General features: G+C 36.5%; 5 protein-coding genes and 1 non-coding gene across 6 annotated transcripts; 1 reads left to right on the top strand and 5 right to left on the bottom strand.

The window, feature by feature from the left end:
* Positions 1–2,280: 2,280 nt before the first annotated feature.
* LOC113763311 (eukaryotic translation initiation factor 3 subunit G) lies at positions 2,281–4,475 on the bottom strand. The gene is made up of 2 exons (XM_027307083.1): positions 4,004–4,475; positions 2,281–3,064 (listed from the first exon to the last, which is right to left on the bottom strand). The coding sequence occupies exons 1-2, from the start codon at positions 4,344–4,346 to the stop codon at positions 2,535–2,537; spliced, it is 873 nt and encodes a 290-aa protein (XP_027162884.1). The 5' UTR covers positions 4,347–4,475; the 3' UTR covers positions 2,281–2,534.
* Positions 4,476–10,818: 6,343 nt separating this feature from the next.
* TRNAV-CAC lies at positions 10,819–10,892 on the bottom strand. Its single transcript has one exon. It is a non-coding gene; the product is annotated as a tRNA-Val (tRNA).
* A 161-nt stretch (positions 10,893–11,053) lies between these two features.
* Positions 11,054–15,436, top strand: LOC113777634 (autophagy-related protein 23). The gene is made up of 15 exons (XM_027322791.1): positions 11,054–11,287; positions 11,421–11,514; positions 11,665–11,711; positions 11,919–12,008; positions 12,174–12,227; positions 12,364–12,441; positions 12,547–12,615; positions 12,692–12,847; positions 13,045–13,171; positions 13,550–13,590; positions 13,869–13,958; positions 14,069–14,173; positions 14,309–14,482; positions 14,899–15,008; positions 15,107–15,436. Exons 1-15 carry the CDS (start codon positions 11,252–11,254, stop codon positions 15,180–15,182), a joined length of 1,347 nt encoding a protein of 448 aa, XP_027178592.1. The 5' UTR covers positions 11,054–11,251; the 3' UTR covers positions 15,183–15,436.
* A 281-nt stretch (positions 15,437–15,717) lies between these two features.
* On the bottom strand, positions 15,718–18,029 carry LOC113767900 (pentatricopeptide repeat-containing protein At3g46790, chloroplastic-like). Its single transcript, XM_027312136.1, has one exon. It carries the CDS (start codon positions 17,851–17,853, stop codon positions 15,883–15,885), a length of 1,971 nt encoding a protein of 656 aa, XP_027167937.1. The 5' UTR covers positions 17,854–18,029; the 3' UTR covers positions 15,718–15,882.
* Positions 18,030–18,483: 454 nt separating this feature from the next.
* Positions 18,484–21,237, bottom strand: LOC113764545 (DNA-directed RNA polymerase II subunit RPB7). Its single transcript, XM_027308474.1, has 6 exons — positions 21,009–21,237; positions 20,747–20,912; positions 20,584–20,634; positions 19,606–19,671; positions 19,424–19,492; positions 18,484–18,738 (listed from the first exon to the last, which is right to left on the bottom strand). The coding sequence occupies exons 1-6, from the start codon at positions 21,122–21,124 to the stop codon at positions 18,673–18,675; spliced, it is 534 nt and encodes a 177-aa protein (XP_027164275.1). The 5' UTR covers positions 21,125–21,237; the 3' UTR covers positions 18,484–18,672.
* A 2,587-nt stretch (positions 21,238–23,824) lies between these two features.
* Positions 23,825–24,865, bottom strand: LOC113774580 (extensin-like). The gene has a single exon (XM_027319144.1). The coding sequence runs from the start codon at positions 24,863–24,865 to the stop codon at positions 23,825–23,827; it is 1,041 nt and encodes a 346-aa protein (XP_027174945.1).
* Between the last annotated feature and the right edge of the window lie 1,391 nt (positions 24,866–26,256).

Below are 26,256 nucleotides of genomic sequence, written 5' to 3'. Positions count from 1 at the left end.
TCTTCATTTACTAGGAAGGATAATCATCATTTTAAATTTGATTAATTCTAACCCTTATTAATAAATGATCACGTATTCAGATATGCACTACTAAACATGGAAAGAGAATTCATTGGAGATGAGCCAAGTGTGAAAATTAAATTAGGCAACATATATTTTGCAAGATTGTTGAAGTCTTTTCATTAATATTCAGCGCATCAAATTAATAGTAAATAGCAATGTACTAAAATTGCATGGATGAAGTTCGTATAGTGATACAATTCATAGTTTGGGATGCAAATTACCGGATGGTAGAATTTCTTAGAGAAAATCTTATACGCCCAATGGACAAAAAATAACTTCCTTACACACGATACTGAAGTTATTTTTTCTTCTAAAGTCACAGCCTCTTCCAGAAGACAATCAGCAATCAACCATCAGCCATAAAATGTTTTAAATTTCTATAACCATCAGCCACAAAGACGATTAGCAATCAACCTCAATTTCGTCGGTGACATCTCCAACTCCGGCAAAGATATCAATTCATTTCATCTTGGAACTCAATACGTACAAATCGAAAGATGCATTCTTACAGGGTTATGAATTACACACTAATTTAAGATTAATTGGATTGATAATTTTGTAATTACTTAATTGTTTCATGACAAGAGCCCTAACTATATCATTGATTCTACCGGGATGCACATCTTTCAAGGACCAGGAAGTTCTGAGTTGAATCTATGAGGGAATTTATAGGGACCTAACAAAATTGATTTTCTAATTGTAAATATGCTAAACCTAGGAGAGTAAAAGAGATCGAGATTAGTCATCTAATTATAAATATGCCAAATTTAGGAGGGTACCGTAATTACTTAATTGCTTCATGACAGGAGCACCGCAGGCTACATTGACCTCGCCTATCACTGTGATGAGGTCTGGTATAACGTAATCGATGACGTGAACCCCCAATTTCTGAAACACTAGAAGGAATTTATTGAGGCTTAATGAGAGGACCAAAAAATTCATTTTGTGCAATGTGAGAGACGAAAATTTCATTTTGTGAAATATAAGGGACTATAGATTGCATTATGTAAAATTTGATTTGATAATTTTGCTTTCGAAAATGATCACGTGCCTTGCACGTAGTAGATTCCTATAAAAAATTAGTCGAAAACCTAGATAGAAACCAAATTTGGCCAATTTAAATTTATAAGAGATACAAAATTACATTTTTAAAGTGAAAAATGAAAAAGTTATTTTACAAAATTGAGGAACGTTTTGCAAAAACTAATCCGAAACCTAGGTCGTGGATCATGTCATGCAACCTGATGTGAAAATGGGTGATTCTAATGAATGGGTTTGACTGGATCACAATTGGATTATACGTATAACTAGATCACTTTATTTATATCCATTTAATAGATGAGACAAAATGGACGGGTCATAAATAATAAAATCATAAATACACGCATATACCTAATTATCCATCTTGACTTGCTTAAAATCATACTTCATCCGTCCCACTTTGATAGTCATGTTTTCCTTCTTTGTCTGTCCCAAATTGTAGTCCACTTTTCAATTGAAGAATATAGTTGTATTTTAATTTTTCTAAAATACCCTTATTCAATGTAAGTTGTTGTTACTATAAACCTACCCCATTTAATGAGAGTTTATTCTTTTTTTACCATCAATTCAAGTTCTCATAAAGTTGTACTCTAATTAATGTGAGGGTATTTTAAAAAAATAGCTACCTAAATTGATTGTTCCAACAAACTTAACTATTTTTTCTTAAAATTTATGAAAAAAAAACCAGGACTATCAAAATAGAACGGATGGAGCACTTACTTTTTTTTCCCTAGATGCTGTTGGCAAGAAATATTAATATTTTATTGCTATTGAATTGGTAAGGTTTTTAAATTTATTCATTTAACACCACATTCATGCAGAAATTTGTGTAGTGATTTTTGAATCAACTACTATAATATAATCTTGTCCAACAGCACTAATAGATGTTAGATGGAAAGTTGAAATTGACTAACAAGTAGTTACTACAGCTCGGGTGTGAAGTTACTTTGCAAAATTTTGTTGTGCAATGCTCTATTGCATGACAAGCTACAGCCCGTATGCAGCAACTGAAGCAATATAGAACACTATAGACCCGGCCCAGTCGAATCAATCTACAAAATATTCAGTTCTGCGATCATTTTACAGAATGTAGCTGTGAAATGCTGTATGATAGGATAAGCCACAGGCACAAGCTATAGCAACATACGAACGACTACCAAAATAAAATCACAATACTTCCAGACCAAAATGCTTTCATATTATATACCAAATCCCAAATGACCCCTAATCACTAGGAATAGAGCGAGGGAATAGACTATTGGCTCAATTTCCACCATGCAAAAGAAAACTTTCTCAGTTGATTCCCGACAAACCAAACAAAAACAACATCAATTAACCATGTTCAGTACAACATCTCTAGTAGGCAACAAGTAACAAAACTTCTATAATAATGCCAATGGAACTGATGAACATCTCCAGAGAAGGAAGATCTAATTTGACCTAGGTGCAGCCCATTCAACTCTCAGGATTAAATTATCATAACCATAGCCATTAAGTTTGTTGATGGCTCTCTCAGCATCTTCCCTATTCACGAAATTAACAAAACCAAAACCTCTGCTTATGCCAGTCTTCTGATCAACAGCAACGTAAACTCGGCTTACAGGACCAAAAGGGCGGAATAGTTCAAGCAAGTCAGGCTCCCTTGTATCCTCCGAAAGGTTAGTCACCCTGACAGAGTTTTCTTCATTTCTGCGTCTCATTTCAGTTCCAGATCTCTCTGCACCTGCCCTCATGCTAGGTGGCACATATGCTCCTTTTGTAGAATTAGCTGCTGCAGTGGTGGCCTCAGAAGCTGGCTTATCCACAAAACCCTCACTTGGGGGAGCAAGGTCCTTGTAAGGACACTTTGAAGTCCAGTGATCACCCTTCTTTCCACAGGTCCTGCAGACCATGAGAACAGCTCCTGGTTTACCAATTTGACCTGAGTCTCCAACAACCTTTACTTCCTCCTGTTTAGTGCCTAATTAAAAGTTGACAAGGAAAAAAAAGATCAGCAACATTGTCAGCACTTGAATACAGAACATACCTCCAGGTCAAAAGAAAAGTGAAAAGTAGCAAAGAACGCAGAAAGCATGCAAGAATTTTAAGCATTGCAATGAACAGAAGGCAAAATCCTAAAAGCAAGAACATGATATATGGCCAACAAATCAAAGTTTAATATCAGTTACTGAAGTAGACAGTTGAATTAAAAAAAACGCAACCAAAGTTTACAACTAGTTACTTTCATCAAGTCAACGACCTCCAATCATCCCACATTCAAGAGAGAGAGAGAGAAAGAGTGCACCATCCCACATTCCCTCCTCCTACAAAGTTTTTTTCACACTTCCCACCAATTTTACCAAAACTCGATCCGCTGTCCACAACTAATTTCGCAAGTGAAATTATAATCAGTAGCAGAACTGATCACTGAAACTCAGAACAATCACGAACCTTCTGCTCTATGGGGTTATTCACCATACAGGACAGCTCTCTGGTCCACGGATCCAGCACAAACTAAGAAGATTATTGCAGATAGTAGCACTAATAACGCTCAATTAGCACAACACACAGGATTGAATTTTATTTCCAGTTTGTAAAGTTTAACGACTACATATCCCACCTATCAATAATGCTCAGCAAAAACCCAAAAATAGGCAACATTAAATCCATCCAATAGTGCAACCCTGCCTTCAACAGATAAATTCATCTGATTTGTCCACAATAACCTAATGAATAGGACTTGCCCATCGCATAGCCAACACCAAAACTGACAAGCCAAATTCAGTAATTACATAAAAGGTCCCAAACAAAATCGACTTCATAAAATAAAATAAAGAGTAGTTTTAATAAATAACAAGAGAAAAACAGATAGATAGTTGAAACAAAAGAACCGCAGGGGGGAAAATGGGAAGATGCACACCAGGGGCTCTAGGGCGTTCAAGGATAATTTCTTCAGTGGAGACCATGGTAAGGTGGCTACCGACATCTTCATGGACAGCATCGCCGAACTTGGGCCAGGAGCGGCGCTCGACGGCCCGCTTGCTGAGGCGTGCGTTAGCTAGTTTGCGGATGCGAGTGGTGGTGGTGATCTTGATTTTGTTGCCTTCGTCGTTGAACTTGTACTCGATAAGCTTCTTAATCCCGTTGTCATCGGGGCCAATGACCTGCTTTGGGGGCAAAAGGAAGTCAAGGTCCTCTCCGTCGTCCTCATCCAGCTCTCCCCATCGGAGCTTGCTTGGTTGGTTTGCTGTCTCTACCGCCATGGCTGCAGTAAAACGATTCGATTCGATGCGATACGATTTCTGAGGCCTGAGATTTTTAATCTAGGGTTAGGGCGTTTTCCGACTAGGTGGTGCTAGGGCTTATCTTCCGAATTTGCTTCTCGCGTATTTTTGTGTGCTTCTATGGGTGAGCCTGGCGCTATTTATATACTCTTACTTTGACCCTTTGTGGTAAATTCACAATTTTAACGTGAGTTTGAAGGATTCCCGGCAGTTACTCTGATTTATGCAAGGCCTGTTACTATTTTAGGGTCGGATTTGTTTGGATTGAGATGAGTTCAGATAAAATAATTTGTTTCATAAATTTTAGTTATTTTTTTTAATTTTTTTAATCATTTTTTTATTTTACATACATCATATCATAAAAAAGTATTGTATTAATTATCTCAAATAAATCATCCAAATAAACTTTTATCCAAACAAACCCATCGCTGCTCTACAATTTTGAATTCTCTGGACAGCTTTATAGACTTAAAAAATTATTTACTATTTCCTTTCAACAGTTGTAGGAATCAGGATCTCATCTTTACTAGTATAAATACCCGTGCTACGCACAGTAGATTATATTTTTGAAAAAAATTACAATTTATGGAGGAATTTAAAAATAGTAAAATATTATAATTACGGGCACATGAAAGTATATTTAAAAAAATGAAACTTTGTAACAATAGTTCAATATATGATAAAACATCTCCATTATTTATAAACTATCACTTTGATGAATGTTGGATCCTGAAAAAAAATAGAAGTCTATATCATAAATTGAGCGACATAAGGGTCCAATTAAATATAATTAAATATTTAATTTGATAAGTAAATGAAATACTTACAAACATTTTGCCTTTGATTTGATAATCTTCTACAAAGGTGTGAACATTCTTCACACCAATCACCTCTAAGTACGAACGCCAGTATTGGCGGTTTAATTAATTCTGTTGATTTTTGTGAAGTTTGTACTATAAATGAGAATGCACGATTTTTGCATGAATTAATGTGTTAGTCGAATAATGCACCTCTATTTTCCTAACAATTAAAAGCATACATAATTTAAAATTATATTTTGTTTTAGACAGTTTGTAAATAATATTATATAAAAATATATACATATAAATAATGTATACCTTTGTTTTTAAATTTCTAAGATAAGAAGCATTACAACGAAACATGAATCGTGCATGCTTGTCTTGAAGAGTGAGGTATAGGTTACCACTGGAATCTCTAACTTCTATGTTAACATTATATCTGTTAAAAAGAAATTGTGATGTATCATGCAAAAAATTATATTAAAATTCAAAATATATGAAAATAATTACCTAACAATAATGTCGACTACATCATTACAATGGATACACATCATTTTTGCAAAATGAGATTGACATGGTTGTCCACAATTTTTGCATAACTCATGGAACATATTATCTATATTGATACTTTGAATGTAAGCAAGTATCCGAAAATATTTAACCTATAGCCATCCAAAGAATGTATAAATTACAATTATTAATTCGAAACTACATGTAGATACTTGTTCATTACTTAATTAATTGAGAGGAATTGTACCGTACGTAGAACTGCATATTCGGATATCGATATTCTCTTAGCATTTGATATCAACAATGCTTGGGACATTGTAAAATTGCATGACCGCAACCACGTCACTAATTTCTGAGCACATTTATCATTCTCAAACCTGCACATTTTTCAAATACATATTCGTAAGATGAAATATTATTAATAATTTAATATTTTGGTATTTGTAAAACTTACCAACTATGTAGGTATTGAGCTAAATCCAAGTAGTAATTGACATACAATTTGCTTGCTCGAATAGTATAAAGTGATGGTCCTGCACAATGTGCATATTATTGATAAACTATAAAAATAAAATAAAATAAAGTGAAAATAAATTGAATTACCTTTATAATTTCTCACACAAATACCATAGGCTAGCAAAACATTATTTTTTGTAACAGTTTGAGGCAAGTGTTCACTATCATCAGTTGCAAATTTATCACATAAAGTCAACCGAACTACTGTCAAACTTCATTTAGAGAATTTTGGTAAGTATAAATCAAAATTTGCAGAATATAAAATATTTTAAAGATATTGAATCTATAAACTAACCTTTTGTCAAGTAAAAGTATGTCACACTTAGTTTTATCATTGATAGATGTTTGATAGTGTTGAACCAACAGATACAACTAAACCAATTACATTTGCAAAAGATCAAAAAGTATAAGTAATACCAGTTCAAATATACAACTTAAATATAAGTATGGTTAATTAAGAATGAAATACCTATCAATTGCAAATCATTGTCCATGTGTTGTTCTGTATCTCTTAGTTTGACCAGATTAAACTTGAAACGGGGTATGGTTCCACAATCATCTAAAATATTCACTATATTTGTATCGTTTCCAAATGATAATTGGTACTGATGTGGTGCAAGCCGATATTTAAAATCTGCCAGAATTACATATATATTTTGAAACCAGTATACCTTGACTTCATGGAGATGATATGCGAAAATGTTCATTGTAATGGAAAGGTGGGTGAGGAGTGTTAGTTGGAGTAAGGTGTGTAAGGAGTGTTAGTGGGAGTTAACTTCTTGTTTGAGGGAAACGTGGAAGTGTTAGTTGGAGTTAATTTCTTATTTGAGGGAAACGTGGGGGGTGTAACGTGCCCATGATATTTTTTACGAAATAAATTAAATGTAAAATGCTAGAAAAATAGAGTTGAGAGTGGGAAGGTTTGTGAAGGTTTGTTGCTAAAAATCCCTTTTCAAATTTATATAGATATAGATTCTGATTTTTGTTGATTTTATGATTTTGTTTCCTTTTACTTAAAATCGGTTGCTTGGAAACCAAGGAATCCCCCATCACTCTTTGATTGGGGTTGTGTGTCACTTGTTACTTGCCCCTTTTCTTGGAAACCAAGGATCGTGATAAGCAAATTTTTTTTTAAACAAAAAATGGAAGGTGGATCCACAATTAATAACTTACTACTTGCGCCCTTTCTTGGTTATTTTGCATCGTTTATTTGATTTGGGATCTTATATTTATTTTGATTTTTGTTGATTCGATGATTTAATTTTCTTTTACATCGGTTGCTTGGGAACCACGAATTTCAACAGTCTTGATTGGGGTTGTGTACTGGAGTATCATTTTAAGCTTTTTTCTGTCGTGATCAAAAAATGGAAGGTGGACCCACAATTAATACCTTACCACTTATCTCTTGAATTGTAACACTTTTCCTGGAAAAATCTCTTCTACAGAAAAAAATATGTATATATATATATATATATATATATATATATAACACCAAACACAATAACCTTGGATAGAAGATTATTTGAACTAATTAGTGGAATACTTTTTCGATTCAATATCATATATTTGAGATTGAAAAAAAGATTATTGGAAAGATAAAAAAATAATTAAAAATTATAATTACGATACAAGCAAAATAATATTTGAAAAAATTGTTGCTATCCAAGCACACCTAGTATTAACCACATTTGCGTTTATCAAATTACTCAGACCTTGGAGGGCTAGTTATCAAATTACTTGGACCTTGCTGCAAATATCTGATACAAAGTTGACTATCCTTGAAGGGGCTCTAGTTGCATATTCTGATATAAAGGATTTAATTTCATGCTTCAAAAAGGTGACTATAAATTTTGTATATCGCCAATGTAATCAAACTGCTGACTTTATGACTAGTCATCTCAATAGGGTGGATAAGGTTATTTTTTGAGTCAAATTTCTCCCATGATCTTCTTAGAATTGTAGATGAAGATGAGAGGAAAAAGTTGACGGTTAGAGTGTAAATTCTTATTTTGTTATATAAAACTCGCTAATTCATAAAAAAAAAAAAAATTTACTCGTACCTCTTATATGTGCGGGGCATCGCTAGGCCTACACCCATACTGAGATTGGGCTCAATATTTATGGAACAGCTAGAATCAAAGTGAAGGCTAGAAGCGAGGCCCAATTGTAAGCGGGTAAAAGTAAGCCCAAGATGTACGCCTTGTTTCATTTTTTTTTTTTACCGAAAGGGGTTAGAAATCCAGGAGACGGTCAATTAAGGAATCTTGCATCCAAATCATTTCATGAACTAAAAGAGCCATAAAAACTTCACATCCTATATTTGGTCAAATCTTGCACCAAACATTATTAAAAATCTCTATATCTTATACCTTATATCTTTTCTGGCTATTTTATCATTCAATTCTTGCAATTTTTAGAATCTCCATAACATAGAAAATCTAAATAAACTACTTACTTGAAGGTTATAGCATATGGAGAAGTATACCTCCTTCGACAACTCCCTGTTGATTATACTCAACGTAGTACCTTATTTTCGGAAATGTATCGACGATAAATAGTAACTGAAGAGAAGATGCTGCAATGGTGTTGATCAACTCTTCTTTACAATAATGAGCAACGGCTTCTATGAATGCTTCCAGTTTGGTTTGCTATTTTTTGTAAAAAAAATGTATCATAGCGATTTGATATATATGAGATAAAAAAATAATTAAAAAATTTATTTATAAAAAATATAAAAAATTTTTGAAAAAAAATGACAATCCAAACAAAAGAAGTGATTTCCATCATTATCTAGAAAAAGTAATGAAAAAAATTACACAAAAACATACGCAATAAACGTCCCCATGTATGAAAATGAAATTGTGTAAATGTAAAGTTGGCCAGGAGAGGGATTGGTTGGATGATTCCCACTTATACTGTGAAAAAAAGGGGTCGCTATTAATGCAATTCAAAATGAATTAATAACCAAATTATACAATCACCAAGACAATGAAGCTTAATAAAAAAAAAAAAGAAAAGAGGAGTACTCTCTACATAAAAAAAATGGTGCAATCATGGAGCATAGGAACAAAATTTTCTTTCTCCTCGCTCAAGGACAGAAACAGAGCACATAAAAAGATCAGAAAATTTTGAATATTGAATTGAGATGAAACAAAAGCCAATCGTCAACCCCATCAAACGGCATCATCATGCAAAGGTCAAGCGCACGGACCACCGGAACATGGCTAGCAGTCCAATATAAGTACAGTATATAGCAATCAACAATTAATCACACCAAAAATACCATATCGGATATGTAATGGTCCCCTACTACTCAAAGCTGGCGAAAATGGAACAATATGACAGATAAGGATGATAAGGAATATATATTGTTGATCTTTTTTGGTGTGTAGTCAGCCACCACCGCCGCCATCCCCACCACCGCCATGTGAGCTGCCACCACACCCACCACCGCCAAATTCAGAGGCATGAGAGGCGGCAACAACCATCACAGCGGTGCCAATATCAGTGCTGCTTGCGGTATTTCCGGCATTATGGGAGCTGTCAGCATGATGACTACCATGATCAGCACCCACATTCACATTGACATCTTCTCCTTTCTTCCTTCCTTTCCCATGTGATTTAGAATGTGAAGGTTTTTGCCTTGGAGATACCTCCGGCCGATCCTGATCATTCTTTGGTTTTGTTGTGCTGCAGCATGGGATGCAAGATAAAGGGTTGCAGCAGCATATCTTCATAATTAATGTTTTCCGAAAACCTCCAAAAAAACAAAAAAAAAATACTGTAATAAAAAAAATCACAGAACTCCCTTTCCTTTGGAGCCCTTCTTCTGATCTGAAAGGCTCTATAACCTAAATAAATGATCTGGGGGGGGGGGGCAACAGTAACAAAATGCTTTCTTAGTTGTCATGCAATCATTAAGAGGAGGGGAATTTGGTACAACACTAGTGTCTTTGAATTATTCTCCCTCCTTTTACAGCTAATACATGTCTTTTTGAGCTCAATCTCTGTTTTCAAATGCTAATCCACTTTTCATGAGGGACTCACACTCACAGTCACTGCACTAATGCATTGACTAAGCTTTTTATACACGAATGCTTTTAGTAGTAAAGTGAAGGTTCCGTTCCCATGGTAAAGTGGATATATAGCTGAATGATTGGATGTATTTGTGGATATATACACAAGTGACTATAACTGGCATGGATCAAGGAGATTCTGTTGTGTTGTACTTGTACCCAAAAAAGGGAAGGGGGGAAAAATGGAAAATATGCACAAAAAGAAAAATGATGCATGAAATAGAGAGATTGTTCCATCCACCTACTTAGCAAGTTCAATAACCTTGTAAATTTGATTACCAAACACACACCGATTAATTTGCAATAATAACAATTGATCTAGAAGGCATCGCATATAAATGACTATTAGTATAAGATTAAAACAGTTGATCTGAACATCTCATAGACTAACATTGATGAACAGGTTGCATTGTCTTATGGGACTCAATTGTTCAAATTAGAGCTCCAACATTGGCCATTTAGCCTGTCGTTCCTAATTCATCAAAAGTAGATAGTACAAAAAAAAAAGATAGTACAAAACTGGAAGCAACAGAGCAGGCAACAAGAAAATGTCTGAGCCCGGGTTCGAACCGGGGACCTCTAGTGTGTGAAACTAGCGTGATAACCGACTACACCACCCAGACGTTGTTGACACTCCTTAGACTTTTTTATATTTAACAGAAAAACAAATGTCTTTTTGTTTCCACACGTACTTGGGCCTCTTGTTGGGTCAATAGCACTACTAATGACTCTCACGGTGGTTTCAATGGAGAGACCCACAAGCAGAGAGCCCAAAAGCCATCCACTGTCGTCATGACGTCATCTTCTCCGACCCGAATTAAATGTAACGGACGTTAAATTCGCCGTCGAAACTTTTAAAAATTTCAGACAGCTCTGAAATCGAAGCTTCTGCAGCAGGCGGATAATTGGTTCATCAAATCAATTCCTGTAGATTGCAAGTTCTTCTTCGACCAAGGCGGCAGCATTTTGGAGTCCAAAAATCATGGATGCTCGTCACGCATCTCTAGGTCGACGAACGGTACGGATCTCTGCTTCTGATCAATCAGGGTTGCCTCAGCCCAAAAAAAAAAAATTCATACACACACACACACGCACACACTCATGTGATTTTATTTCGTAGACATTTATGTGTTTAGGCTTCCATTTTTCAGTTGGAAGAAATTCGTCAGAAAAGAGCGGCAGAGAGATTGAGCAAAGCCGCGTCCGGACCTGATCTCACCCAAGTCTCCAGCTCATCCCCTAATGGTATCTAATTTCGAAGTATTCTTTTCTTTTCCTTACCTTTCCTTCCGTTTTTTTCATAATTTTCTGTTCTTTTTTGTCTTGCAATCGAGGTTATCTTATCTTTTTTTTTTAATTCTTATTTTCTCCATTTTCGCTTCTTAATTTGCGAAGATGCTGTTGGGTTGAAGAAATCGGAGAGCGGAACCAGATTGTCAGAGGTATCTGTACTTACCAATGTTCGATTTTTATGTTTTTTGGGACTTGAATTAATTAAATTGAGATGTCATTATTTCATTTTTATGAAGGATCACGGTTTTTATTAGGGAAAAGAGGTTTAAATACCCTAGGCATGAATTTGAGCTAGATTTGCTTTCTCTTTTTTGATATTACTTTGTTGTCGAATTTCCCAATCATACTACCTGCAGACTGATATTGGTGGCTTAGTATCTCAATTAAAAGAAATGCAAAAGAGGAACATGGAGCTGGAAGAAGTAAATAGGACTTTGTACTCCAAGGTATTACTTTACGACATGATTAAATACCTTTCTCTACTTCAGCCTTTACATATTTATCTGGCAGCATCTATTTTGCGGGATAATTCTCCTTACTTTTCCACAACTTTTTTAAAATAAAATCGATATGGAAATGATCTTACTGACATTTGTTTCAAATTGTTTAAGCTTCAAACTAAAGAGGTTGAGAGTGAGACACTACAAAAGCGGCTTAATGAGCTGGTAAATGCATTACTCATTTTTTTTAATTTCTATTTTTTATGCACACGGTGAATAGTCAGTCGATTGTGATATTTCCTTGCCATTGTTTTTTCAATATATTGTGGCTGATTCAAATCTATTTGAACTGGAATTGCAGGAGCAGAATACTGTACCTTCACTTAGAAAAGCTCTCAAAGATGTTGCTATTGAAAAAGATGCAGCAGTTGTTGCACGGGTACATTTGATTAACTTCTACTGTTTGTTTGTGTTTGTGTTTTCTTATAAACTTTGCATATCTTTGTACTGTTTCTCACCTCATGAACTCTATACTTTAGTATAGGAGGACCTGTCAGCCCAGCTTAGAATGGTGAAAAAACGTTTAAAGGAAGCAGAAGAAGAACAGTACAGAGTATGGTAGTTACTTTCAGAACTAAATAGTAAAATTTTGCTGTATCTTCCTATGCTGATCATTTGTCTTCTGCTAGGCTGAGGAGGATGCAGCTGCACTCAGAGCAGAATTAAATTCATTACAACAGCAAGCTCTGAGCGATCTACCCAGTGGAATCCCAACATCAGGATATGCACCTGACCACATAAAAGTCATGGAAACTGAACTTTCTAATATAAAATCTCAACTTGAGGTTAGATTGCTACTGCAGCTTATGTTACCCGGACTTGGTATGGGAGTCCTGCCGACACGGCTAGCCTAGTGTAATATGAAGAGTCGAGGGTATGCCAGGGCAAAGTGAAGAGTCCGAGTAACATAAATTGCAGCTTCTTGTTTTCTGTGAGCTCATTTCCTCTCAGTTTGATAATCATTGCTTATAAACGTTTACAGCAAGAGTCACAGTTAAGGCAGCAAGAGCGACAACAGTTAGCTGACGAGCAGGCCCGAGCATCTGTCCTTATTTTACAGAAGCAGGAATTGGAAGAGAAACTTGCTGCAATGTCCAAAAGGGTAACAGGTATTGTTTGTCGGTCATCTTAGCAGACTAAATTTGAACTTTAACTGGCAGTTGCATATATTACCTACAAGTACTGTAACATGTTTTGACATCTCACTATGTGTGGTTGTAGTAAGAAACGTTTGATTTATAAGCTTGGTTTGTTTAAGTTGACTTTAATAGTTATCCTGCTCAGCTGCTATTTTGTGACACGCTTTTTCATTGTTAAACATGCTTTACTATGCCAATGTTGTTCTTTTTGTAGTGTTATTTTCATTGCAGCATTGTATTGTTTGAAGGATAAAACCTTAGTGCTATTGTCAGAGTCTTTCTAGAATCTTCATTTTCTTTTTACACATGTTGTTTAGATAAACTTTTTTCTCTGTACTCTCCATGTAGATGAAGCAGCAGAAAAGCCAAACGACAAAGGGCTGTCAGCGGTAAGTGTTTCCATTGCATGGTTTGCAGTTAGATTTTCTTACTTGTGCTACCCAGCACTATACCTGTTTTCTTGGGTAGTATTTCTTATAGTAACAGGAGTTATTGGTACATGTGCCCATGTTCTTCTGACTGATTCCCACCGTAGCCTCTATCCTTCTTTTGGTTTTCTTTTTGTACTTTGTGATGCACCTTAATCATTGCCTTGAACGTCATGCATAAATTACATTAAAGGTTTCTATATCTTCCAAGTCAACAATCTCATGACATGTGTTTACAGGAAGATAAAGAGAGACTGGAGAAGCAAATGCATGATATGGCAGTTGCCATTGAGAGGTTAGAAAATAGCAGGCAAAAGCTTTTGATGGAGGTACTGTCTTTTGTTCTATGACCTTGGAATTGCCATCCAAAATGCACATGTTGTTTTATCATCTGCAGTTGCCAGAATAGGAATTAAGTTTCTCTCTGATCCTGTTACAGATTGATTCCCAGTCTTCTGAGATAGAAAAGCTTTTTGAGGAGAACTCAAATCTATCATCTGCTTATCAAGAGGCCATGGGAGTTGCTGTGCATTGGGAGAACCAGGTACTTGCTATTGCTGTCCTCGTGGTCCTTTGCTCAGCTATTTGTTGGGAATATCATTGTTCTTTCTTTTACTTTCCGTTTCCAAAATGCATGTGTAAAATGTATACCATAATTTGCCTGACATGATTCATGCAGGTCAAAGATTGTCTAAAGCAAAATGATGAACTCCGTAGCATGTTACATAAGCTGAGAATGGAACAGGCCAGTAGACCAACTTTGAATGATAAGGTGGGCATTTCAGAATCCACCAAAGATGGCCAAGATGAGATGGCTTCATCCACATTTTCTCCCGAAATCATCTCTCTGAAAGTTAGTTCTCCACATTTATAATCTTCACCCCTTTTATTACAGTTTTAAGTTTCTTTAATGCTTATACAGTGGGTGAACATGTGTATCTCTTGTCAATTGTATTATGCATTTAGCATCTTCATTTTTGTGTGTGTACCTGTGTTTTTTTGGCATTTTTTTATTTTTGTGGGTGTGTTTGTTTTTTTTTTTTGTTTTGGGGGGGGGGGGGAGGTCCATTCCTGTACACATTTAAGGTATAAGGGTTTCGTTCCCATATGCATTTGAGGTCCAAAAAAATAAGTATTTTCCTATGCTTGCAATTTGTGTCTGATATCTTACTTGTTTCGTCTCCTTGGGTTTTTAAGGCAAAAACGAATGGGAGACTGGTACAGATGGATTAAGTATAATGCTTACTCCTAGTTGTTTGATTTGTATAGGCTCAACTTGTAAATGAAAAAAGCAGAGCAGAGGGTCTATCTGCAGAGGTGCTGCAGCTCTCAGCACGACTCCAGCAAGCTACACAAGCTTACAATGCTCTTGCACGCCTGTATGTATCTTCTCTAATACGTGTAACTGCTAAAAGAGCATCTTATTCTGCCTTCCTTTTCCATTTTTGTTACTTAACTTTTGTCTTTACTGTTCCAGCTACAAACCAGTCCTGCGGAACATCGAGAATAGTCTCATAAAGATGAAGCAAGATGGCTCAGTTTCAGTGCAGTGAACATATCAGAGCTGTCTAGTTGTTTTTCTTATACCAAACTGGAACGGAAGTGCTTATTTTGTTAGAAATGTCGTCGTTTTAGGAAAGGAATGTTTTGAGTTAGCTGTAGGACGTGGGCAATTGATAATTTTAGCCACACAAAATTCTTTGAATGAATACGTTGTTCCATACTCATCGATGTATGCGACTATATTTTTCTTCCCTTTGGGTGACAGAGGTAAATGATTCCAACGTAATTACAGACGTTACGGCGAGGATATTAGCGGTCTGTGAATGTATTTTAAGTTTCTGGGTCCAGCAGTTGGAAGTAAGAAGGGTGTGAAGAAAGGTCAGTGGTTGGAAAAAAAAAATGTTCTTAAAATGTTGCACATGTACCTTTCTTTTTAAATTAAATTTTCCATTGTTCGTTTATTACAGTACAACGTTTGGCATCGTAGGCTCGCATAACGATTAGACCTCGCCTATCAGGCACGAATGCGCAAGAATCGAATGTACATGCAAATTCATAGGCATGTTTATACTTTGAGATGGTAAATGGTTATGACATACAATGTGAAGTAGAATTATAACTGTACCTGCGGAAGACAAAACCAGCCGTACAAAAACAAAAGTTAAAAAAAAAAAGGTTTTCTACGAGCTTTAGATGAGGTCTATAGAGGATTCTATAATGAAAATCAAAGAGTTGAAACCAAATTCCGAGTTACCAGTAATCCGCACATGAACAAACTCCATCTTTGAAATGGTGAAAGCGGTTCACGTCTCTAACTAATATTTCTCTATCTGCAAATTTAGAAATATACTTCGTAAAAGAGTGGCAGTCTTCACATAACCTCAAGTTCTTGGTGATCCTTATGGTCTCCCCTTTGCTGTTATTAATCAGGCCAAAGGCAACAGCCAATTTTTCACTATGACCGAGTATGATTCGCTCTTTCTCATCTGCTTCAAGATCATAAAGCACAACTTTGGTTTTTGGTACATAACCCTTTTCCTTCATCTCTATGAACAGTTTTATTAGCAAGGCATGAATCTGCTCAATTTGTGGATTAAACTCGTCAACAGATGTGAGTGAGTAAACTTTTCTTCCTACTTCAATCCAACAACAACCAGAAACCTTTTGCAGTCCCCTAGCTTCTATAAGCTTCTTCACTCTTTTCACCTCACTCCACATCTCAGCTTCTGCATAGATATCAGCCAAAAGAACATAATTACCTGCATTTCTAGGTTCAAGCTCAAAAAGCCTCTTGCTTGCTCTCTCTGCAAGCTCAATGTTACAATGGATCCTGCACGATCCAAGAAGAGAACCCCAGACCTTGGCTCCTGGTTCAATCCGCATGTCCTGTATTATCTTTGCTGCTTCATATAATCGATTGGCTCTACCAAGAAGATCAACCATACAAGCATAATGTTCCACAGTAGGAGTAATTCCATGTTCTTTTATCATGGATTCAAACAAAAATCTGCCCTCCTCAACGAGACCAGAATGACTACAAGCTCCCAATACACTAACAAATGAAATTGGACTCGGTGACACTCCACTTACTATCATCTCTTTAAAAACTTCAATAGCTTCTCTTCCGAACCCATGAATACCATAACTCGAGATCATGGAATTCCAAGCAACGACATCCTTCTTCTCCATCTGAGAAAACACGCGTTTTCCCCATTCAAGATTACCACATCTTGCATACATAGTCACCATGGCACTGATAACTGGTAAAATGGAATCAAGACCTTTTCTAAGTATATAGCCATGTATCAACTTCCCTTGACCCAATGCAGCAACCGCAGCACAAGCTTGAAGCACGCTGACCATCGTAACTGAATTAGGCAATGTATCGCAGTTGTCAAGCACCAATTGGTGAAAAAGTTCCAATGCATCAAATGGCTTGTCATTTTTTGCATAACACGCAATCATAGCACTCCAAGAAACCACATTTTTCACCTGCATCGAATTGAATACACTAGTTGCATCTGCCACACAACCAAATCTTGCATACATATCCACCATAGTAGTCATAATATGGATATGGCTCTCATACCCATGTCGTAGAATGTGAGCATGAATTTCCTTCCCTTTTTGTAGCAATGAACCCAATGTCTCAGCAGCAACGCAAGCTTTCAGCACATACGTATACGTGAACCTATCCGACGGAATTCCAATCCGATTCATACGGCTATAGAGACCCAATACTTCTTCACCACGACCCCATAATGTTAATGCTCGAAAAAGTGCATTCCATACATAAATAGTTTTCTTAAGAGTTTTATCAAACACTTGGCGGACACGTTCAATGCAATCCAACTCGTGATACATATTGATGAGCTTGGTGGCCAAAAAGGGATCCTGATCGAACCCATTATCGATCAGTTTCCGGTGAACAATAAGGGCGTCAGAGAGGGAATGTTGGTTGGCGCAAGAGAGGATGAGGAGCTCGTAGGTGTGTTGAGTCGGATAGGGCTCCTGGGAAAGGAGCTCAAGAGCTTGTTTGAGCTGGCCCTTTTCACAGAGAGATTGAATTGATGGGTTGTGATTAATTGTGGAGGGGGTGGTTGAGGTGGCGGTGGGGGGGCGGAAGGCGACGGTGGCTTGGTGGTGTGAGCGTGAAGCCGGCCGGAAGTTGAGTGGAAAGTAGTGTGGTTGAAGAGTGTGGGAAGTGTAAAGCGTCCACATTTAAATCAGAGATTTTAGTGCTGTTTTGTGATGGCATAGCAAAAGAGACAGCTAATTACTGGACGGAATCTTGATTTTGGAGCTTTGGACCGGTTTAATTAAGTGACGGGAATTAGCTTCAGTGAATCATCGGAGAAGGCCGCCGCTGTCCGCTTACTCCATCTAGTGGAGGTCGGTTTTTCTAATTTCTGATACTTTTATCAACCGGCCAGCAGACTCAATACCACATACATGAACATGCACACCAGCTTGGTCTATTGGCAGGCCTGGGCCTCTCCTAGAATCACCGGTGGGCCAGCTGTAAACATTGGAACCCCATAATGTGCGTTGCTTTTCGCATTAAGCCGCTTTATCTGCTTTAGTACGATTAATGTACTATAATATAAAATAAGTTATTTTTAGTATACAAAATTAATCCATATAAAATACGATAAATTATACATATCCTCAGTAGGGTTACCTCAAGAATTGCGTATAATCAAGCCAAGCCAAGTACAAAAATAGATCTACTGTTCAGTCACGCTTGAGCTTTTTCCTTTTTTTCTTTATTTTTTTTCCAGCTTAAAGTCCAGACATTAATCAGTTAGCCAAATAGCCAGGCGTTTTGCGCAGAAATGTATGCACTTCATGCAAAAAAGGCGGTTGTTGACAAATGTTGTTATAGCTCAAAATGCCACAGCAATAACTATTCTACAACGTTAAAGGAGGGGAGGCATTAATGCCTGAATGAACACAAGCATCAAATATTACTAGATCCCGGTGACTCATATGCTCATTGAGCAACTGTACATTCTACAAATCAATAAAGCAGTTTCAGCATCAGGAAGTTGAGCCAGGATCGCTGATGACACCCAAGAAGTCATCCTTTATGGTGCCAATGCAGAACTGCAAACAAGAGCTTTATTTGTGAGGAAAAGATCATTGAAGAATGAAGAGAAAATCATGAATGCCAGCAGTCAAAATGCAGATATTGAAGGATTAACACGTTCATTTACACGTATGGAAATAAAAATAGCTTTCATTGCTATTGTTTGTAATAGTCCCATGGAGTCGCATCCTATTCTTCAGTTGTTTTATTCAGCTTTCTTCTCCTTTTTGGAATCATTAAGCAGATTATTAAGATAAATATTTTTTTTTTAACAACCATCAAAGAAAGTTCATGGTGGACTTCTATGACACCTTAACATAAACTCGAACGACTTGATAGTGATGTTTACATATCCAAAACAATGCCTGTTCAGATAGTTCATAAAACTACTAGAGTTTGGTGACAGCCTAAGCCTTTCTATCAGTATACTCAAAACTCTCCAGCTTACATCCCAATACAGGAACAAAACATACTCAGGACCAAAAAACATTTCAACCAAGCCTTGTACCCCTACTTGATACACAATTTCATAATTTCCAGTCAAAACCCACTTAGTAACTGTCATATTACACATTGACCACATACTTGGGGCAATCAATAGTAAGTAGAATAGAATTTGCAGAGAGAAAATTGCTTCAAATCCAAAAAGAAAACCAATGTTTACTAGCACCACATCACAAGATGGATAGAATAAGTACATACAATTTCTGTAGCATCAACACGAGTTCCAATTATCTTTAGCCGAACCTCGCTGTCTTTCTGAATCTTGACCTGTTAAGAACCAAAGAACTATGAACTCTTATGAAATATCTGCAAATTCAAATGGATAACATACATGCTGAAATACAGGATTTGACAAAATCGAAAGTATGTATGCTACATACAGATCCATCTGAAGTTGTATAATTAGGCACGTCACCAGATTGAAATTCCATATCATCTGGTATCAACTGTGAAGAGAGAGAGAGGGGTCATATACATAAAGGACAAATAAATCCTTGTCATACAACATCTACATAGGTCAATTATACCAAATGCCAAAAACCATAGGATTTAGAGATGAAAATGGCAAACCACTCAAACAATAAAGTAGAAGCATCTGAATACTAGAATTTTATATCTGTGGGGGACTATATAGTTAATCATGTCATTTAGATAAGGATCTCAAAATGATTTCATCAAATTATCTTGATGGCATACTTAAAATAGTGATTCAGTATGCCGGTTAAGCATATACTATTTCCAAAAGAAATGTCTGTTATTCTGCCAAACATGGGTAAACTTCACGGGTGGGGCATGAGTATCTTGAGCTCTGTAAGATCCCTCTGTTCCTCTAGTTGATGCTCATATCAATCTCATAAGGCAGTCAAATAAACAAAAAAGGAAACCAAGTTTAAGTAACATATATGATGCCAGAAACATCAGTCTTGAGCAAAGAAACTCAGCTTCAACTTCCTAGCTCCATGTACACATTTCCTTCTTAACCTCCTCAAGCTACTCAAAAGTGCAAAGGAAAATTGGAGTTAACCAAGGACGTCTAATAGTGACCAGGAATTGCAACTTAGGGCACCGCTAGAGTTTGTAAAGCATGCTAAATATGAACATCAGGACAGGACAGGACAGGACAAGACAAGACGCCACAGTTACCTCTAATTATTCATTAGAGTTTACTCCATTGGCCAGACCACTCTTCTTTTCATTGCCCATTAATCCAAAATTTCCTAAGAAATATAGTTACTAGTAATAAACATCAAACCCTCAAAAGCCCCAATTTTGGGATGGGATTTCAGCTATAAGACATCTTCCAACTCAAAAAAGTAGCCGCAGAATTATATATATAAATATCGAACAATTATACTCACGTGATTTGAAACAAAAATTTGGACAGGCCCTGCTTCAGCGAAAAAACCCATCTGCATAATAAATAAATAAGTAGGAGATCAATACGTGAAAAGAGTTGATCAATTATAATCCGATTAATATAAAGAGAAAAGAAAAATGGAAGCAGAGAATTGGTTTTGTAACCTTGTTGACCATAGTAACAACAGCTTCGAGAATTTCCCCCTTGAAAGGTCGAAAAACGACGCATAGATACTTGACCGGAAAGGTGACAAAGCCGGTGCCGTCCCTAATCAAACCCTTGCCCACGCTCTCAATGCCCGTGATTGCCACCACAAACCCATGTCGCCCGCTACACCAAAAGTTTCAGGCTTTATTTTTTTTTTCCCATTTTTCTGTTGTGCACAACTCAAATTTTCGATTAAAGAGAGAAATAAAAGTAACCAACCTGCAGGTGCCCTCGACGTCTTTCATGAGCTTCGAGACAAGCTTATCGCGCAGGTCCCGTCCGAAGTGGCGTGGGTGAAGCTGCATATTCCTCTCCAGTACTATGTGGAAGAACATCTTCTCTCTCGCTCTCAGATGATCACTACTATTCTCTATTGCTGGAACAAATTTCGACTCGCTGCAGAAACCCCTCTCTCCTCTCTTACAGTAGCATTTCCTCTGTCCACATTATATAATCCATGTCAGAAATTGGGGCGCAGATAATGCTTCCCAATATGGGCCGATCTTGGAATTGATCAGGCCTAATACTGATAGGCTTGTAGTGAACCAAAACTAGACAACTAGTACAATTAATTTAGCTAGTCTATATAACTTTACAAGGTAGTAATATTCTAATTCATACTACTATTTGATACAAAATTAATATCCTAAAATGCAATTTTAGTCTCTAATGTTTAACTCATGTGTAGTTTTAGTCTTTATTTATTAGAGTTTTGGCAAAAACAATTTATGGTCCTTAAAATTTTAGCAAGAGTAAATCCGATCTCCAATGTATCTAATTTAAAGCAAATATAGGAGAATTTTTTTCCAATTACTGACAGAATTTACTCACGTCTAGTCATGTGTTCATTAAATTAAAATTCAAAAGAAAGAAGCAAAATATTAGCTATCTTTCAATAATAAAAATAAAGACTAATAACTCATGTGCTAACTAATTAACTAGTCAATGAAAAAGGAAAGCTCTTAAGCTAAAAAAACTAAAACTAGTCAAAAAATTGGTCTGTAACTCACTTTCACTCTCTATCCCCATTGCTTCTAAACAAAAAATTGTAATACTTAATGTTTTCGTATACTTTAATAACTTTCTTTTCTTTTTTGTTTGTTGGTTAATTAGTTATTAATGTGCCATCACATAAGTTAATCTTATTTATTATTCAAGATTACCAGCTATTTTGCTTCTTTTTCAAGAAGTTTAATTTAATAAACATGTAATTGCACAAGATTGATTATGCTAATATTTGAAAAATTCCGTAAATTATCCTTAATAATTTGCATCAAATTCGATACACTGGGGACCATATTTGCTCCTGTCAAAATTTTAGGGACCAAAACTGCACATGTGCTAAATATTGACAAGAAGCTAGATTTGCTTTTGCCAAAACTTTAAGAACTAAAATCATATAGGGATTAAACATTATGGACTAAGGGTCCGTTTGTTTCGGGTGAAAATGTTTTCCAGGAAAATATTTTCTTAATTTCCCGTGTTTGGTTGCACAAAAGTTACTGAAAATATTTTCCTATGTAAAATATTTTCACTCATCTTATGGAAAACAACTTCCCTTCCAAACTTACTGAAGTTGTTTTCCGAAATGCATGCATCCCGCCTGTAGCATGTTCCAAACTTATTGAAAACATCTTGTAGTATGTTTTTTTTTTTTTTTTAATGTAAACAGGAGGATTCGAACCTAAGATCTCTTCCTTACACTCCCTCCCCCTTACCACCCAACCCAACCCTCCCCCTAGTATATTCAAAATAAAAAAAAAACCTCATCCTGCTCATCCTATGCTAGTAATTAATTATGTATAATAGGGACATTCTTTTTCTAGAGAAACTTTCAGCAGTGAGAGTGCAAGATATATGTCATAATAAGCATTGCATGTGATTGATATTTGACACTAAATGGCCAGCAATTTGTTTATTGCTTAAGGAGATATTTTTTTATTCATATATACATTTCTCCAAGATTTTTTAAAGTTAAACAATGAGATAAATTTTCTTATTTTGCATGGGAAGAAGTATGTAGTTATAATGTGTAGAAAGTTAAGATAGAGATAAAAGTGAAAATATTTCAAAAGTTAAACAAACACCAGAAAAATGAAGTAAAAAAATATTTTCAATAAGCTAACCAAACACCTGAAAATGATGAAAGGGAAATGATTTTCATGGAAAATTACTTCCACGGAAAATATTTTCCTAAGGAAAACATTTTACTTCCAACCAAACAGACCCTAAAAGTACATTTCTCCCAATAACTCATATTAAGTAATTAATATCCTTCTTCATGTCAATTCATACAAACGACTTATTTACATTATCAGCGATTGTAAAGCAAATAGCATAACAAGTACAACAAACACATGAGATTGAATTAAAGTAGAACCCTAACTGTGCCAAATTTGTAAACTTATGGGGGGATTAATCGTACATCTTACAGTGAGCTGGCAAACATTAAAAAAGAAAACAGGCTTTATAATTATCAAATGCTGATAATCAGTATATGCAGGATAAATTAAGTTAAACAATATTCCAACTTGTATCAATTTATTAATTCAACAGTTCATATCTAAAAGGATCTTTTTTGAACTAGAATTTGGCAAATTCTAGTAACATTTTATCAATCCATAAGTCGATTATGCAAATCATGGAAGCAGAACACATGGAAACGTACCTTATTCCCCCCCAAAAAAAATCGTGTTGTATAATTAGGCACGTCACCAGCATATTAGGAACTTATTTAGGAGTTGGAAGAGTGATAAATGAACATCGCCAATGATTGTTAACATTGAAAAACATCTCAACAAAGCCGCGTAATTCTAGCTAGTAGAGAGATTGATTGACAAATTGACTGCATGTAGTATTATTGAACTAGCCAGTTGCTAGAATCGTGATTTTTGAACAAGATCCCGCAAGTGAAATCCAAACCATAGAATTAATGACGGCTGGGATCGATCAGGAAAGAAAAAAGGGAAAAAAAAAAAAAAACCCTTAAGCGTTACAAACTACTCAAACGTGGAAAGTAAGGACTTGGAGCTGGACTAAGGGATAAGGTTGGGAAAGTAAGGACTTGGAGCTGGAGGGTTTGGAGGAGGTGGAGGCCCGTAATGTGGCGAAGGTGGTGGTGACTTTTGCTTTAGAGGTGAACGTCCGCCATGGTATGGGCTCCGTGGTGGTGGCTGCCCTTGAGGAGGAGGAGGTGACTTATAAGTAGCTGGTGGAGGCCGCGCAGCATAAGGTGGAGATTGAGAAGGTGGTGGAGAGCTGGGAGATGGCGGCGTGTGTTTATGATTTGGCGGTGCATGGCCATGCTTAGGTGGTGTATGGTGGTGACTAGGTGGCTGATGTCCATGAGATGGTGGCGCATGATGGTGTGTGGGAGGCGGATGCTTATGTTCATGATGAGATGGTGGCGGATGCTTATGATGTCCATGAGACGGCGGCTGATGGTGATGATGACCAGGTGGTTGATGGCTTTGTGGTGGTGGAGAGTAACTCGGAGTAGAGGGCGGTGGATAGCTGCTGTGGGAAGGTGTAGGACTAGGAGGTTGCCGGCCGCGAGATGGTGGAACATGTCCATGATGTGTTGGTGGTGGAAGATGGTGATGAGACGGTGGTTGATGTTGGCCAGGAGGTGTATACTGCTTGGGAGGTGGTGCATGAGCATGACCATGTCTTGGTGGCTGATTGCCATGGAAGGGCGGTGGTGGATAACGGTGGAAGGGAGGGGGAGCACCAAAGGGTGGTGGTGGAATATGGCCTACGGGTGGTGGAGGAGAGCCATAGGAAGGTGGTGGGGTATTACCTTTTGAAGGTGGAGTATGCTTTGGAGGATGGCTATGGTAAGGTGGTGGTGTAAGAGGAGTCTGAGGTGGTTGATATCCACGAGATGGTGGAGGGTGGACCGAGGGCGGAGGGGAATGTTGTGGTGGTGGATAACCATTCTTGCTATACATGATGTGTTTGTCTAGATAACCATCTTCAATTTCTAGTTTTCCGGCAACATAGGTAGGAGCTCCAAGGCTTCCTACTGCTATGGCAACCAGTAGTAAGAGGTGGACACACGGAATGGATAGCCTCATCGTGATATAGCAACCTCACTAGGGCTTACCGTAGAAAGAGCTGGTGGCCGAGAAAGTGACCATGATGAGGATTTAAATAGGGGCCAAATAAGATCGCTCCCTCCCTCCCTCGGTTATGCCTGTCAATCAGGCCATCTGAATCCGCTTTTAATAAGTTCGGACTCTATCCATATAGTTAGTATCATTTTTAGGATTCGGATTATGAGTTTCGAGTTGATATACGTGAATCTCATATTTAATTTACAAGATTTTCGGGTTGTAAGTTTATTTCGAATTTAATTTAAATTCATGTATTACTCTTTAATTTTCTTAATATAATTACTATAACTATTAAGTTCTAAAGCTAATTTAACATCCACAAAATCACAACATTAAAACTATACATGAACTAGCAATAGTTTATCAAAAATATAGAAACAGAGACTATTTTAATAACAATGTATCTAATTAGTTCAAAGTACATGAAAAATAGTGACAAAACATGATCAACAGTCAATACATATTTTAAGGTTTTTAATTTGCTCGTACTAAGAATTGTACCTCTGAATCTTTTAACATAATTTTGTATATTTAATATTTCTTATATATATTAACATATTTTGACACTTAACTCGTAAGTATAAAGTACTAGTGTTACATATATATATATATATATATCAAAATATCAAAATATGAATATATTATACGTAATTATATATACATAGATTAAAGTGTCGGGTCTATATTGAATTTGAGGCTAATAAAGTCCAATCTCAACTCATATTTAATTTGAATTCAATATTTAAGCCCATTTTCAATCCAATTCAATGAAAAATTAGGTTCATTGGGTATTTTTTGAGTTGAGTAGGCCAAGATTGAGTTGGTCCAACCTCATTGACAGTTCTACACTCGTGCTCCCGGGTTTGGTTTCACAAATTGCACTTCTAAGTGCTAACTAGGGCCACAATGTGCCTTAACGAACTTAATTGATCATAAGCCAGTATTTGGAATTTAAATATCCTTATATTATATAAGATTGAGTTTTGATCAAAAAGGAGGTTGAATTTCAACTGCATAGGTAGGGACTTTTTGGGAATTCCTTATATTATGAAGTGTTTTGCAACCTGAAGGTACAAGTCAGGAAAGCCTGTGATTGGGTATATTAATCGAAATGGCCTCCTTTATAGACATTTAAAACTTTAAATGTGGTTGCGTGTTTGGGTATTTATGGTATGTGCAATTAATCTAGAACCATTTGTTGCTTTTGGTACAACTCATATAAGCATGTGGGTTTGTGTAATTACTGAAATGGCCTTTACACAGCACACGTTCAGCTCTTGAGCCGCAGACAGCCGTTTGGGACTCGCGCTTTGGCTGAAATTGCCTAAAATGAGTCTTGGCCGCTCTCACAG

This window comes from Coffea eugenioides, chromosome 1 (assembly GCF_003713205.1).
Source record: "Coffea eugenioides isolate CCC68of chromosome 1, Ceug_1.0, whole genome shotgun sequence".
NCBI classification, from domain to species: Eukaryota; Viridiplantae; Streptophyta; class Magnoliopsida; order Gentianales; family Rubiaceae; genus Coffea; species Coffea eugenioides.
Note: the sequence above shows the minus strand (reverse complement) of the source record. Positions and strands in the feature narration are given on the sequence as shown.